The sequence below is a fragment of the Priapulus caudatus genome, unplaced genomic scaffold (assembly GCF_000485595.1).
Source record: "Priapulus caudatus unplaced genomic scaffold, Priapulus_caudatus-5.0.1 Scaffold975, whole genome shotgun sequence".
In the NCBI taxonomy this organism is placed as follows: Eukaryota; Metazoa; Priapulida; class Priapulimorpha; order Priapulimorphida; family Priapulidae; genus Priapulus; species Priapulus caudatus.
This window is the reverse complement of record NW_014578036.1, coordinates 233-17,302: the sequence shown is the minus strand read 5'-3', so window position 1 is coordinate 17,302 and position 17,070 is coordinate 233. Positions and strand designations below refer to the sequence as shown.

The 17,070-nt window shown below is 41.6% G+C and overlaps 1 protein-coding gene across 1 annotated transcript in view; it reads left to right on the top strand.

Annotated features, from left to right (window-relative positions):
• The window catches only part of LOC106814769 (Y+L amino acid transporter 2-like), a gene marked incomplete in the record, with an annotated part of 60,106 nt that extends 43,737 nt beyond the window's left edge, over nt 1-16,369 (top strand). The window contains 3 exon segments of the mRNA XM_014819120.1: nt 3,109-3,258; nt 12,628-12,808; nt 13,905-16,369. Of these exon segments, the coding sequence (XP_014674606.1) occupies nt 3,109-3,258; nt 12,628-12,808; nt 13,905-13,978 (405 nt within the window).
• Between the last annotated feature and the right edge of the window lie 701 nt (nt 16,370-17,070).

Below are 17,070 nucleotides of genomic sequence, written 5' to 3'. Positions count from 1 at the left end.
CTAGAGAGGGAGAGGGAGGAAGGCGAGAGGACAGAGACAGAGTCAGAGCGCAGAGACAGAGACAGAGACAGACAGAGACAGAGACAGAGAGACAGAGACACAGAGACAGAGAGACAGAAAGACAGAGAGACAGAGAGAGACAGAGACAGAGACAGAGAGAGAGAGACAGACCGAGAGAGAGAGAGAGGAGAGAGAGAGAGAGAGAGAGAGAGAGAGCGAGTGGATGGGGAGGGAGAGAGGGAAAAGGGGAGAAAGGGAGAGAGATACTTACCACAAATACAAGGGAAGCATAGGGGTAACCTTTTCCACGTTGATCATGGCCAGTGCATCTGGTAACTGCGCCTTGTCTAGCTCCAACGAAAAACAACCTGCAAAATGTGCACATTCAGTTGAATCCACTCGTTTAAAAAGCCCCAAACATCTATACAATGCACAGCAATACTGTGCAGCTGCAGCCACTTTCGTGCTCCATGTGGTCTTAATAGCAAAAAACATCATTGTCACCAGCTTAGATGTCAACATGACGGAGCTATCCAAATATGAAACATGAAGCTCACTCTATTTAGAAGAGCAACCGGCATGCTAGTTTAAAATTCACACACTGTATTGGCAGTAACCACCCAACCTCGGCAGCACTTGCAGTGTCAGCGACGCAAGTTGCTACTCTCACGTAACTCGCTCGCTACTCACTAGATGACGCAAAAATGCCTCCATTTGACCCCACCAAAGGTTGAGCAGGCCACAAACAAGGGCATTACCCATGCCATCACTCCAAGAAACGCGATTTTGCCCATGTCTGCAAGGAAAGTTACATTGTCTCGTTACGTTCATGAGCTGAACGGCCAAGTAATGAATACTGCAGTCAACAATGTACAGATGCGTACTCACACGCCAAATAAAAGGCCCAGATGAACTAACCATAATCAGATTTAAACAAGAGCGCCAGAGCAGACGCTGGGCTCATCTAAGGTCTGTTGTTACGGTTATAAACGTAACATTTAAGTCGTGCGGTAGTGACACCTTTGTTAGGCCGGCAGATATGCAGATACGCAGTTGCGTACACATCATTTCAGCAACCTTACTGCAACCTCCCAAATCCATTGGTTGATACAAAATCGCGTGCCTGAAACTCGTGTTTTATGGGTGCATTTTGTGTGACCTAACCTATCCCTAACCCTATTAAAAAAATAATAATTTGTTATAATTTGGCATAAGTTACATGTAACACACTGACAGTAAAGAATGGCATAGAAATTATACGATTTAAGGAGCATAAACCTTCAACCAAGTTTACTTTTGAAATCTCACTGTGACATTGTAGCCTCATACTATCGGCATGTATAGATTCTACTAGCAACACCGGCAGTCAAAATTATTTCTAACAGTAAACAAATCCATGTTTAACCCTCCTCTTGAGGGTCAAAAGGTTATCCGAACACTTACTCTTCGCATGTCAGCAGAAAGTACATTTCATGGTTCCTTTCAATAAAGCCATAAAAATGCTAGGTCACCGCTGAAACAAAAAAGTTTTTCAATCGCTCCGTCAGACCATATGTCCTCAGAAAATGTCTAAAAAATCTGCCCTGTGCCCCATTAACCTTTGACCTGTGACCGTCCAATTTCGGCAGCAGTGATGGTTTTTCCTCTACCATGATGCTATACACCGACTATCACGAGCCTAGGTCGAGCCCGTTTAGATTTGTGCCGCAATTCTGCATTTCCTCCGTATACCTTAAGTTAAAGAGGGAATGTTCCCCCTTCTTTTACGACCTCTTGACCTTTGACCTTTGACCCCCACGCTACAACATCCCAACTTGTTTCGGATTAGCCCCCCACGTCCCGAATATCGTGACGCTACGTAGAGCGGTTAAGATTTAATTGTGGCCCAAACTGTTGACGGACGGACGCACGGACGGACGCACGATCATGCGATTCTACAAGCTGAAGCATAAACACAGCTAAATACAGAAAACAGGTAAATAATAAAAAATCAGATGGGATTCGATTCAACGACCTTTCAGCCGTGACAGCCTGTGCTGTACGCGTTTGGCTATCCAGAGCTTATTGGATTTCTAGATTATGGATGCTTGCCATAAATATGACAACACTGTGACTTCATTGAGGCAGTCAGGAATCCATGTTAAACTGTTAACCCTCTTCTGAGGTCAAAAGGTTATCAGACACTTACTCTTCGCACGTCAGTGGAAAGCACATTTCAGTGTCCTTTCAATAAGTGATAAAAATGTAGGTCAGTGCTGAAACAAAAAAGTTTTCCACTCTGTCCATTAGGCCATGTCCTCAGAAAATGTCTGATATCTGAGCCTTTTCCCACCTGCCCTTTGACCTCGTGACCTCCAATTTTGCACTGGTGATGGGTTCCTGCCCATGCACACTATCACACGAATATTAACGAGGTCGAGCCATTAGGATTTGTGCCGCAATTCCGTATTCCTCTTATACCTTAAGTTAAGGGGAAATATTAACCCCTGCCGTTTCCATCTTGACCTTTGACCCTTGAACCCCTCAAATTAGTATCTCCGAGTCCTTTTCACGAAAATCCTAGTCTCTCTATCTCTCTATCTCTCTATCTCTCTATCTCTCAATGCAATTCAGCAATGCAGCAAGAACTCAATTTCATATTGCCTTTCGTGTGTATCCCCGCTTTGTACATATTTTGGCTGCCGCCACAGCTGCTGTCACGGGGCCCCCCGGCGATACATCGTGAGTGTGTGCACTTTTGTTTCAATTGACTACGTCACGAATTTTATATTGTGATATTTGTATTAAAAAAATTGCCATTTTTTTTACATTAAAAGTAAGTACTAACGGGACTAAATGTATCGTCAAATTCTTACCTGATAAGATTGTTTCTCAACTAGTTAAAAATCCAAAAAACCTGGACGATTTGATATTATTATCCTGACATTATCCTGACATATATATGGGCTATGTATGAGTCATGAGTGTATGTTTACATCAAACAATATAGTAAAATAGGAAGTATAATGCAGCAATTTAACCATAAAAAAGTAAACAGAATTACTTACATTTTGTGAAAAAGTGGGAATTGTTTTTACTTGTATTTTACTTATAGAATATTACTTTCAGTGCATTCTGTCGCTGATCATGTGCATTGGATCGGACGTCTACATGCTCATCAACTACGTCAGCTTCATCGAGATCGTCATCGTCTGGGCGTCGGTCAGCGGACTCCTGCTGCTGCGATGGAAGCGACCAGACATGCCCCGTCCCATTAAAGTAGGTTCTCGATGGCAGGGTAAAAAATACACGGGCGCGATGAGCGATTCGCTCTTAAAACCTCCGAAATCGCTCCCGTCAGGCTCAAAATAGCTCCCGTAAAATTTTTGATGAGAGCTATTTTTTGCACAGACTTTTGAAAAAGAGCTCCCGTGAAAACAAAAAATTCCCCCTGCTCGCTGGGCACGCGTGTACACACTCACACTGGCTCGCTGCCCCATCTCTCCACGTCCCACGCTAGACATCCCAACCGCAGGCTGGTCGAGTGTGAACGTACGTGTTTGGGCAGGTCTCGCTTGCTTATCTTTACATCTCTTAGTCTCGCACACCACCTTTTTCTCTGTCTCTTTTTGTTGCTTGTAGTCTTGAGTTTTTCCTTTCATGTCTCAGAATATGGAGCCATGAGCCAATGATCTAATTATATACATTGCTCGTACATGTAATACATGATGTATTGGCATAGCTCGTTGCTCTGCACACAAAAATCTCACAAAATAAAAAAAAATAAAAAAATAATAGCACATTTGGCTACTTGCTTCAAGTGCACCGTGTGCCACCTTATAACAGCTGTTACATATCCGTAGGCTACTCTTATATCCTACCGGCATAGAATAATCAATAAAATGTGCTTGCTCGCCTTTCCCCTTGGTGTATGTGACAGCGTGTTACCTGTACCGGCGTATGACTCAATTTGTGTATTAAAGCTGGTCACACGCGTACGTCGCGCGGTATGTCAAGTTCCTATACGTTTCAGAATGTTGCGACGACAAGTCTGCTTTACTCTTATCTGTTCAGTGTTATATCATATGTTCCCTGTTTGGGGTCAAAATGATTGAAAATGTGACAACAAAGAACTAGGTGCAGTCTACCGTATAACTCGTATTTGAACTGTCAGGTAGCTGTAACTAGATAAGAGAGTGGTATCCAGTCATAAATACACCCTATTCCATCTCATTTTTGCTACGGGGGAGCTTTATTGATTTTTCCAAATCTTTCTTCAAATCTCTATACAGTTTAAAAAAAACGTATATGCTATACAAGTTGTACCTTTTATACCCGCCCCTTTAGAGTGGTATATGAACTGATCAGAAATTTATTGAACTTTAGATAGGTAAGTGAAATGTCGGCATCCTATATAGCACCTGATATAACTTTGTATGTATTCCTGTAATAAAGTACGAGCAAACGTTAGGTGGATACTGGATAGTTTTGGCATATGTGGTTGCTCCCGTCTCTAGTCTGCTCTTGAGTGACTATATGTACGGCTGTGATTTCCACTAGGGACATTTGTTCTTACTATAGTTTCTGCTTCTGCACTAGCTCAGGAGGATTGCAAATAAGTTTCCTTTAATATATTATGGCATTTAGCTGTTTCCATTCCAATATCCTGCCTGTTGCATTCCTCATAACTTTAAATAGTAGAAAACTATCTAGCCCACAGTTTTTGTCTATATTGACTTTGTTGGGGATATTGAGTAACAAATCCTTGAGAATATTTCCCAGCAGTCAGGGAAATTCAAGCTCTGCAAAAGTAATCGTAGCAGAAACAAGCAGCAGTAGCAACAATAGTACGCGTGGCGCTGAGAGGGTCTATGTCCCCCAGGGTACTGCCGGAACGTACCCTGGTACCAGAGCATATAAATCAACGTGATTTATATGCTCTGCTGGTATTATCTAATATGCCGGACCGTACCTCTCCTACTCCACTAACGAGTCTAGGGAGTCGCCTACGCCTACTCCCTAACCCTAACCCTAACCCTAACTTTAACCCTAACCATATCAGATAGTTACCAGGGTACGTTCCGGTATACCGGACCGTACCCAGGGTACGTTCCGGCAGTACCCTGGGGGACATAGACCCTATGAGCACTAGTGGCAGCAACAACAACAATAGTTTCAGTGGCAGTGATAGCAATAGTTTAACTAGGAGTAACATCAATAATCACTGGTCAACACAGAAACCCCTGTAGCAGAGAAAAGACATTGGTAAATTTGGTAATTGACCAGTGGCGTTACCTCCCTTGATCTCAGTGGTGCACCGTGTACGTCTATGTTTTCTCTCATAGGTTCTCATTTTTCGCCATTTTTTAATCGTATTTATCTCAGAATTCGTGATATAATTTGCAAATTAATCGTGGCAGTATATTTGAGAGCAATAAAACTTCAATACATGCCTTGCTATATATTTGCGTGAGAATTGTGTATTTAGCAGTACTGTGCATTATGCAGTGTTTGTGCTACAATCTAAAAAACAGTAGCAATTACCTGCCAAGTGACTTTTGCCTGTAATTTTTCAAAGAGGCCCGGATAAGGACAAGTACGTTATATGTTTTTAAAACATCTGTACAGATAACAACTAACAAATGTCACGGAGGGGGGCACTTTTATGTGGTAGATAAGAATCTTATCTCAGCCTGTATGATAGCAATAACTGTTGATTGAGACATTGATATGCATTGACTAGGCATGGGCATTACACATGAAATAGTTCTTCCTCCAAGGCATTCTGCATGCAGTCTATTGCCACTGCAACATTTCTATGGCTGCCATATATGAAATTTATTGCTCTTCACCAACTGATTTTCTTTCTTTCAGGAATTATCTCAACTTTGTCACTGAAGAACTAGAGAATCCATGCAAGTAAGTTTGGCAAGACTAGCGAAGCAGCGCACGGTACAGTGAGTTTTATAAGCACGCACTATCGCTTGAAGAATTCCCCCCCTCCCCAGTCACATTCGGAGTGCAGAATTGTAGCTGGCCAATTTCTATTCAGTGTGGTATGCCCCGGGGGCCGGATTCAAGAAGAAATGCGTCTTCGAGCTGCTTAAAGAAGAATGCAGACGATGAATGAAGAAGTTGCATGCGTTGTAGCGGTCTCTGCGGTGAGCGTGATCGGTACTGTATACTAGGGCTGCAACGATACACAAGCCTCTCGATTCGATCCGTATCTTGATATTAGCCTCTCGATTCGATTCCTTCGATTCGATTCCTAAAATATTGAAATGTTATCTTATTTTTTATATTTTCATTATTTTGCAATAAAAACTTAACCAATTATTACATTCATTCTTTTTTCTCAATTTTATTTAACAATTTGGCGTAATAGTAGTACTAGTAGTAGTATAGTAGTAGTAGGAGTAGTAGTAGTAGTAGTAGTAGTAGTAGTAGTAGTAGTAGTAGGCGTATTTAACAATTTGGCGTAGTGCCGCCATCTATTGGAGGGAAAAAGTGGTATCGAAGTGGAATCGAAAATACGGGGAAAAATATCGAGGATCGGATCGAGGGAAGAGAATCGCGATCCCATTCGATTTCGGTGGATCGTTACAGCCCTACTGTATACGCTGTATATTTCGCGGTGGTTTAATTTTCGCGAATTTCGCGAACGCCTCCCCGACCGCGAAAATAACAACACGCGACTAACTCGTACCGAATAATACCGAATAATTCATAATTCACCGACCGCGAAATTAACCACTCGCGAAATTGTCCATCAAGTCTGAATTCGCGAAAATATCTGTACGCAAAAGAAATATGGCGTGATCGTATGTATTCGCGTCTCTTGCAGGAACCTTCCTCGTGCGATCTACATCTCGCTGCCGCTAGTCACGGTGCTCTACGTTCTCGCGAACATCTCCTACGTCGTCATTCTCACTCCGCTCGAGATCCTCATCAGTGAGGCGGTTGCCGTGGTAAGCGCGAAACGGTTGCCATGGTAATCGAGTGGGGGGTTGCTGTGGTAATCGAGTGGGGGTTGCTTTGGTAATCGAGTGGGCGGTTGCCGTGGTAAGCGCAAAGTGGTTGCCATAGTAATCGAGTGGGGGTTGCCGTGGTAATCGAGTGGGGGTTGCCGTGGTAATTGAGTGCGGGTTGCCGTGGTAATCGAGTGGGGGGTTGCCGTGGTAAACGAGTGGTGGTTGCCGTGGTAAGCGCGAGGTGGTTACCGTGGTAATCGAGTAGGCGGTTGCCGTGGTAATCGAGTAGGCGGTTGCCGTGGTAAGTGCGAGGCGGTTGCTGTGGTAATCTAGTGCGGTGCTTCTCAAACTATTACATTTACAGCGTCAATCCCCTCAGAGAGTCTTTATGACAAAATTTCATTCACATGCGACTAAATTTCCTTGTGTTTTTTCGTAATTTTTGTCTTTCATCCATTACTCTCCATTCACCACAAAATAATTTCATTCACCCTTGGGTGACCCATTCACTAGTTTAAGAAGCTTAGATCTGTGCATACCATTCGCAGTTTGCTGAAAACACTAGGTCACTGAATACGGTCTCTATTCCGTATCTTATGCGGGGTTCTCCCCAGTTCTTTAATGCCTGTTGGGTCCAACGTACCTTTCAGAGCTGGAGCTAAGTTGCGACATCTTGTAAATCCTCCAAAATTCCTTAGTTGCCTAAATAAACATGCCTTAATTTCCAGCTTTGTTTTTTTTATTGTTTAGTTTGCTGTTTTTCACTCCTTTCCTGTTCATTAGGTAAAAACAAAATTGCAAAAAAAGAACGAGAGGTTACCAACTCAACGGAGGGGTGGGGGCACACCAATCCATCCATAAATATGCTCTGAAATTCCTAGGAAGAACGCTGACCTATGTAGGCATTACAGTCAAGAGTCCAGTCCTCTTCTCACTGCATTGGAATGTTGTATAGGATTTCGTGAAAAGGACTCGGGATGACAAATTTGGGGGTCAAGGGTCAAAGGTCAAGATGTGTAAACGGAGGGGGAATATTTCCCCCTTAACTTAAGGTATAAGAGGAAATACGGAATTGCGGCACAAATCTTAATGACTCGACCTCTTATTATTCAGTGTATAGTGTGATGGGCAGGAAACCCATCACCAGTGCGAAATTGGAGGTCACAGGTCAAAGGGCAGTGGGGGAAAGGTTAGATATCAGACATTTTCTGAGGACATGGCCTAATGGACAGAGTGAAAAACTTTTTTGTTTCAGCACTGACCTACCATTTTTATCACTTTATTGAAAGGACCATGAAATGTGCTTTCCACTGACGTTAAGTTGAGTTGACTGAGGTTAAAGTTTTAAACATGGATTCCTGAACTGCCTCAATGACGTCACAGTGTTGTCATATTTATGGCACATCCATAATCTAGAAATCCAATAAGCCTGGATAGCCAAACGCGTACAGCACAGGTGTCACGGCTGAAAGGTCGTTGAATCGAATCCCATCTGATTTTTTATTATTTAACCTGTTTTCTGTATTTAGTCATCTGGAGTCAGTCGATGAGTTGTAGATCCATGATCGTGGTCCGTCGTGCGTCGTCCGGTACAGTTTGGGCCAATTAAATCTTAACGGCTCTACGTCGGTTCCGATTTCGGGCGTGTGGGGGGTATCCGACAATTGGGAATGTTTGTAGGCTGTGGTTCAAAGGTCAAGGTCAGAAGGTGTAAAAGAAGGGGGACATTCCCTTTTTAAATTAACGGTTAGCGTAGGAATGCAGAATTAGAACAAAAAAAAAGAGAAATCTAACGGAAAAAAATAGATAAGAGATAGATGATGTCAAGGAAAAAAAAACTAAAATAGCATCATAGTTAGGAAAACACATCCTGTGCCAGAAAATTAGCCAGAGGTCACAGGTCAAAGTAATGAGAGGCACAGGCATTTTAGACATTTTCTGAGGACATTGGTCATGACGGCGGATTGAAAATTTTTTGTTTTCAGCGGTGACTAGCATTTTATGCTTTATGATAAGGACCATGAATGTATCTTTCTGCTGACATAGCGAGGTAAGTGCGGCATACCTTTTGACCCTCAGAGGAGTGTTAAACATGGATTTGCTTTACTGTTTGAATAATTTGACTGCACGGTTTGCTAGTGATATACATGCTGGATGTATGAGGCTACCAATTGTTTACCGTGAGATTTCATAGCTAACTTGGTTGAGAGGTTTATGCTCGTTATATGTCTATTTCCTAGTGCGTTCTTTATGTCAGTGTGTTACATGCTACTTTATTGCAATGTATACAAATTATGGTATTTTTTTAATAGGGTTAGGGGATAGCGTTAGGTCACAAAATTGACCATTAAACAGAGTTTCAGTGCACGGCGATTGTTATAACAATGTTGAATTTGGGAAGTTTGCAGAAGGTTGCTATGAATGCTGTGTACGCATGCGTAATTGCTTATCGAGCCTATCAATGGTGTCCTACGCTTCGACTTTAAATGTTCGTTTATACCGTACATACGACCTTCAGTATGAGCAGCTGCTCTTGCGGCTTTGTTTATATGTTTATGGTTAGCTTATCATGGGGCTGTTTATTTGCGTGTGGTACGCCATATTACATGTTTTGAATGCAGGTATCTTAAAATTGGCGGTTCGCTATGAACGTACGCGACAATGTACCTTTTCTTGCGACATGGGCAAATCGCTGTCTTGGAAGTGATGGCATGGGTATGCCCTGTTTGTGGCCTGCTGACTTTGGTCGGGGTCAATGGAGGGGCATTTTTGCGCTGTATCTAGGTGGTATGCGAGCGAGTTACGTGAGGTATGCAATTGGCGTGCTGACACTGCAAGTGTGCAGCGTGTTGGGTGGTTTCTGCCATACATGGGTGAATTTTAAACTAGCTATGCCGGTTGCTTTCTTGAAAGCGTGAGGTCAGTGTTTCTATTTGGGTTAGCTCCGTCTTTGAATCTAAGTGGTGACCAAAAAAAAATTGATGTTTTTGCTATAAGACTAATTTGGACCCGAAAGTGGCCTGAGAATTGACAGTTTTGTGTGCTGTTTAGATGTTTGGGGCGAGCTTTTTTAACGTGGATTAAACTGAATGTGCAGATTTTTTGCAGAGATTGTTTTGTCGTTGGAGCTAGACAAGGAGTTACAGATGCACTGGCCATGATCACGTGGAAAGGTATACCTTTGCTTCTTGTATTTGTGGTAGTATCTCTCTCCTTTCTCCCTTTTCCTCTCTCCTCCCATACACTCGCTCTCTCTCTCTTCTCTCTCTCTCTCTCTCTCTCTCTCTCTATCTCTCTCTTTTCTGTCTCTGTCTCTCTTGTCTCTCCTGTCTTCTTACTTTCTCTCGCTTCTGTCTCTCTGTTCTCGTGTCTCTCTGTCTCTGTCTCTGTTCTGTCTCTGTCTCTTCTGCCTCTGTCTCTGTGTCTTGTCCTTCCTCCTCTCCCTCTCTTCTCTAGCTCTCTCTGTGTTCTCTATCTTTCTAGTTCTCTTGTGTTCTCTATCTTTCTAGTTCTCTTTTAGCGCATCCAGCATGCAGTTGCAGACTCAGATTTATTGCTTTCTGTGTGTATCCGTTTTGTACTATTTTGGCTGCCGCCGCTGCTGTCGGTGGGCCCCCGGCGATAAATCGTGGTGTGTAGCCACTTGGTTGTTTCAAGTTGATAGTCACGTTTTCTATATTGATGTATTGTATTAAGAAAAATTTGCATTTTTTCTTAAAGTAAGTACTCGGATCTATGTACGTCAATTCTATACCTGATAAGATGTTTTAATAGTTAAAAATCCAAAAACCTGGAACGATTTTGATATTATTATCCTGCTTTCTTCACTGACTATATAGTCTATGTATGGGTATGAGTGTATGGTTTACATGAACAATATAGTAAAATGGAAGTTATTAATGCAGCAATTTACTCAGTAAAGAGAATTACTTACATTTTGTGAAAGTGGGATTTTTTTACTTGTATTTTACTTATTAGATGTTCTTTCAGTGGCTTTCTGTCGCTGATCATTTGTGCTTGGACGGACGTCTAATGCCTATCACTAGTCAGTAATTCATCGAGATGTCATGTCTGGGCGTTCGGTCAGCTGGACTCTTGCTGCTGGATGGAAGCGACCAGACCATGCCAGTCCCATCTAAAGGAGGGTTCTCAGATGGCAGGTATAAAAAACTACACTGGGCGTCGGTTGAGCGATTCAGCTCTTAACCCTCCGAAATGCTCCCGTCAGGTCAAATTAGGCTCCCTGTAAATTTTTGATGAGAGCTCTTTTTTGCACAACTTTTGAAAAAGAGACAGCTCCGTGAAAAAAAAATTTCCTGCTCGCTGGGCAGGTCGTACACACTTCACACTGGCTCGATGTCCACTCTTCAGTCCACGATAGACATCAACGCGGGCTGTCGAGTGTGAACATGCGTGCTTGGGCAGGTCTTACTGCTCCGTTTCTCCACGTCCCACGTTAGACATCCCAACCGCAGGCTGGTCGAGTGTGAACATGCGTGCTTGGGCAGGTCTTACTGCTCCGTTTCTCCACGTCCCATGTTAGACATCCCAACCGCAGGCTGGTCGAGTGTGAACGTGCGTGCTTGTGCAGGTCTTACTGCTCCGTCTCTCCACGTCCCACGTTAGACATCCCAACCGCAGGCTGGTTGAGTGTGAACGTGCGTGCTTGGGCAGGTCTTACTGCTCCGTCTCTCCACGTCCCACGTTAGACATCCCCACCACAGGCTGGTTAAGTGTGAACGTGCGTGCTTTCGAGTGTGAACGTGCGTGCTTTCGAGTGTGAGGGCGTGTGTGTTTTTTTCAGGCATGCAATTAATTTACAGTCATTTGCAATGCAATCTGCTTTGCAAAGTTAACCCTTCTAGAGGCAGAGCGACATTAATGTCGCCTCCCATAGAATGGGCAGAACGACATAAATGTCGTTTTTACCAAAGCCATTTCTAACAGCCTCTCTGATTGGCTAAAGCCTAGATTTCAATGTTTAGTTGGTCTGGTTATCACGAGAGGGCTCTGATGTTCACGAAACGGCACACTTTAGGCTGAAATCATGGTAAATGTTCATTGAATCACCAAATTGACAAGGTTATAGACCCGGAAGTACATAAGTTGTTTCAGGATGGCGACCTCCAGTAAATCACCCCGTCGTTCTGTGCGAAATAGGCCCCCGTTCGTTCAATATACAGCAAGTTGTGGGACTTCTATCTGATTCTGATGATGAAGAGGAGGTTGTAGATAGTGGTAGTGACCTAGATCCCAATGATTTCCCTGGTTCTGACTCAGAATCGGTGAATGAAAGTGAAAATGATGATGTGCATGCTTCTGGACTATGCAAAACATCCTTCTCACAATATCATACATAAGTAAGGTAGGAATTAAGTTGCACTTTTTCTACTCTTATTGACTCTTACAGTGTATTCATGTATACTCATAATTATTTCACCATGATTTCAGCCTCAAATAATGCCCTAGAGAAGTTTAAATCAAAGTTACCCGTTTTTAGGTAAAATTTGGGAATTAATTTGCCCAAATCACTACGTATTTGGGCAAAAACTTGCCTCTAAAAGGGTTAAATCCAGTTGGTCTGCAGTTTCAGTTGTTTTCGTTGGCAAGAACATGATGATGTATTTGGGTTTTCAATCGCATTACCTGCAGCTTTTTTTTCGTTTTATTTTCACAGGTCAACATCCTTATACCGATTACCTTCTTCCTGTTGTGCCTTGCACTGTGCGTCATGCCATTTTACACGGACCCCGTCCCTGCCATTATGGGCATCGTCATCACGCTCTGCGGAATTCCCGTGTACTTCGTATTCATATACTTCCAGGATAGGTGGCCGCTTGTCATTAGGAGAGCTTTAGGTGAGTACACATTTAAGAGGTGGTTAAAATTGAGTGCAGGTTAAGAAACTAGGTGCAGATTTCTTCAATAGTGCATCAACGATTATGACATATCATGTGCACTGGTGTCCAACAGCAATTTTTACTTGTGGTGAAACATCTCATTAGGCCGTAACGTGGTAATGTGTGACACTGCATGGCGCTCTTACTGCTTCTACATCAGGACAAGTGGCATGGGGCATGGTCCATGCAAGGAAAAATGTCTGGTTTTTATCAAGCCCGAGTTATTAGAATCCTAGTTATTTACTATCGCTGTTTTTAAGACCCCCCACACCAATCTGAAAAAAAAGTTTTAAAACCTTGCACAAAAGTAGAATAATGTGGTATGGTAGACAAGTGTGGCAACAATGAAAACCCCACATTTTTCAAAGCTTCATGTAGATGTGGCTCATGTTTATAAGTTATATAATTGTTTCATATTGCTTTATTCCACCGTAGCAGATTTGAGAACTAGTAGTTAATCCCCTCAGTTGCATTCTCTCTTCTTGTATTTTTAATTCACAACACAAACACGATTCATATATTGCTGAGCCATCAGCATTAAGTATGCAGTGGTGTATTGCCACACACCATGTTTGTAAGTTATATATATTGTGGTGTCGTTGCACCTTAATTATTGCACCAATAAATACTTCCAAGAGATGAGCCTATCACATACCTTTTTTCGGAAATGCTTTTGGTATTTGTACTAGGGCATGGAAGCTACACAAAAACGCCTGCATAGTGTACACACGTTTAATTTCCGGTACTTTCACATGTAAAACTGTTAACTAAATATGTACACAGCATTTGTATATAACTTACTCATCCAGTAGAGCTCCGTGTGAGCCAGTTGTAGAAAATAATTGTGCTCCTGTGGTGTGTATGGATGTATATACTTATAATTTTTAAATGATGCTGCTTTCTCACGTTTAAAACCAGTTTCTCATACGTGACCAGGTCTTTATCATGTATTATGTGTGAACTGGGTGAGGTCTTCAAATTTAAAGTTGGTATTCCCATGTGCAAACGAGTAGGCACGTAAAAACGTTCATATTGCTGTTGATTGTTATTTCAGGTGAATTCACCAGGTCAGTACAGAAGCTCATGCTTAGCGTACCGTCGCACCATTCTAAAGATTACCAGGCATGATCACTGACTACGACTCACTACCCCGCCCCTCCCTTCTCAACTGATTGCCTATAACTGCAGACCATGTTTCATTAAGAGATATTGACTGCTTTAATTGACTATTGCGACGTGACAGCCTTCAACAATACTACCATATGAGTTAGACTGAATGTAAGCAGAGTAGTTCTGTGTTTATTCAGTTATTAGGAAAAACCTTCATTGCGTAGCCTTTCTGCGATGAAATAGTTTCACTGTGAATTGAATTTCTATGATGTCATTTGACAAGCACAAGAACGTGATACGAGAATCCTGACTTGTATATTAAAGGTGAGAAGAATATATTTATATACAGTAGGTAAAGTGACCATCACGATTGTTATCCGTTATAATAATGAAGAAATTGGGAATCAAATGTGTTCCAGTTTGTTGTATGAATTTGGTCGTGGTTTAGCAGTATTGTTTATTTGTATGAATTGCCTCGTGTTGCTAAAGATTGACAACCACATGTTCTATAGTGCCTTGAAAATTTTAATTGACTGCACTCTATGTGGGTTTCATTGAATTTCACATTTATAAGTTTTCACACATGGCTTAGGAAAGAAGTTTTCTGTTAGCTTTTTTATATGTTGATTATTTTTGTCATTACATATTATTTGATTACTTTCGCTTGAGAACCTTAGCAACGAACGTAGTTTGCCGTTACCAAATGTTCGGTGAACTCCTGTGTCTTTCACTCTCACACATTGCATACAAGCATGTGTGATACGTTTAGATTTGAACCCGCATATTTCTGAATTTGGATACTCTTCTGTGGTTTTGATCACGTTGGTAAAGATATATAACTGTAAACACATTATACTATATAAGATATTAGCTGTAGATTCCTAAACCTATTACGGGGGCATATATACCAATTCTCAAGTTGCCAGAAAACGATGCGCTCACACCACTGGGAAAAAACTTTTTATAATTATTAGAAGTAGGACGCAGTAAAAGTTTATATTAATATTGTCCCTGATATGTCCTCATTCCAACCAGTGTACATTTGAAGCGAGTATTACAGAGGAGGAGAAGGAGGAGGAGACAGGGTTGCGTGTTTTATTGCTGCTGTACATGTTTTTATTGTATATTGGGTGCAGCGATCAGGGAATTGGTGATATTGGCAGGCTCATTACAAACGTGTCTGTTAATAAGGGTTAGGGTAACTTAGGGTTAGCGTACAGTTGCAGTTGGGTTTACAGTTAGTGGTAGGCATAGTTCGGGTCGACATATGGGTAATATGTGCGTCGCACTTCGGTGGTAGGCTTAGTTTTATGTCACGCTCTGGGGCCGTGCCTTACAATTAGTAGTATGGCAAGATTTATGCTAGATTCTCGATCTGTGCCTCAAGGCAAACTGCCATTTTCTGGCCCCTATGTGAATATTTCTGTACTCAATCTTTAGTGTGTATGTCAAGATAGGTGTGTGTTGTAGTGAGGTGTGTAATTGCAACATAGTCTATTTCGTTCTACCTCGAAAGAACTGCAATTCAGATAAAGTTCTTGGTATAGTGCATGTATTTTCTACTTATATATCAATCGACTACTAACCAGGGAAATATATATTTTTGAAGACTACCTTAACTATATTTTAAACGATGGCACAAGTGGTACACATACACAATTTGGTGCATGTGAGAATAGATTGCATGATAATCTGATGACATCTATCTGTTTAGGATGAAAGATATTCGTGTATACATATTGTGGGTGTAGTGTTGGTGAGGAACACGTCCCTTATAAAAAGCCGTTGACGTGTGTGTTTAAATTTATATAGTTACAACTGGGAAATATTGTTTATAATTGTTTTATGGACTGGACGTCATATTCAACTGAATGGTAGCAATGGTCGAATATTGTTTGTATTATCAGCGCGGATGTAAACAGTTTTTACGCGTGTATATGCATTTTAATTAAAATGGACTTGTGCATGCTCATGGTGAGGGGTTATTTTGGTTGAAAAATTGAAATCGTGTGAATAGTTATTCTGTTTGAGTCGGTACGCGGGATCGTTTTGAAAATAGTAACATCCGGGTGCACGCGTTAAATCCTCGTATACGCGAAGGCGGATGTAACGCGCGCGTACATACGAATTTATGGTTTCGGTTGCGACCGGGACATCGTGCTTGTTGCATTACAATAATATGAATTAACAAATGCGAACTACAGACTATTATTTATAGTCATAATGTGCTCTTATGTGCTTTGATAAACAGTATTTTTTAGTATTTTTTGTAATTCTACAGCCACGCAGCCCCAACGAGTTTAATATGTGAAACGAAATACAGTATAAACTTCTCCACGTCGGACATGTTTTTAGTTAAATATGGTTGAAATTCTGAATGAATAGAATGTATTTTTACTCTTAACATTGCTTTGTACACGTTTTTTCTGTCGGCATATCACCGGTCGTTATCTACAGCTATTACTATAGGTAGTTGTCTTAATTAAAATGCTTGGTTTCAACTTTATTCTGCTTGTTCGCTATTGTGGCCGAACGTTAAAAAACACAAGTGTTGCATAATATATATTACTATAATTATTATAAGAAACAACACTTACGAACATTTTTCGAATCGCCTTTTCTCCTTTCTAATTTGTGGAGTTACATCTTAAACTTGCCCTTAGACTAATTTATCGATATCTGTAATAATTCACGGCGAAGATTAACTATACAGTTCTAAATTTTGTTGTACATCGACATCGCTCAGTAACAAATTTACGTAAATCACAAAAAGTGCCGTGAACTCATGCGATAAATTATCGATGTTAATAACGGAAAATTGAATAGCGTGTATGCTGCATCCAGACCAATGAGTTGGTCCACGTCCTTTTGGGGGAATTAGCGCCAAAGTGAATGTTAATTCATCGGTGTCGCAGTCAGTGACACCAAACGCCGACGGTTCTTGACGACTGGATCCTTCTGCGATTGGTGTCTCACTCTTCTTCCAAATATAATTGGCTCTCAGATACATTTACGCTGTATCCTACACAGAATGGTGGCTGAGCTGATACGATGTACAGACGTAGATCAGTTAGTTACTATATGATCTGCTGCAATGTTGAGTGGACGCG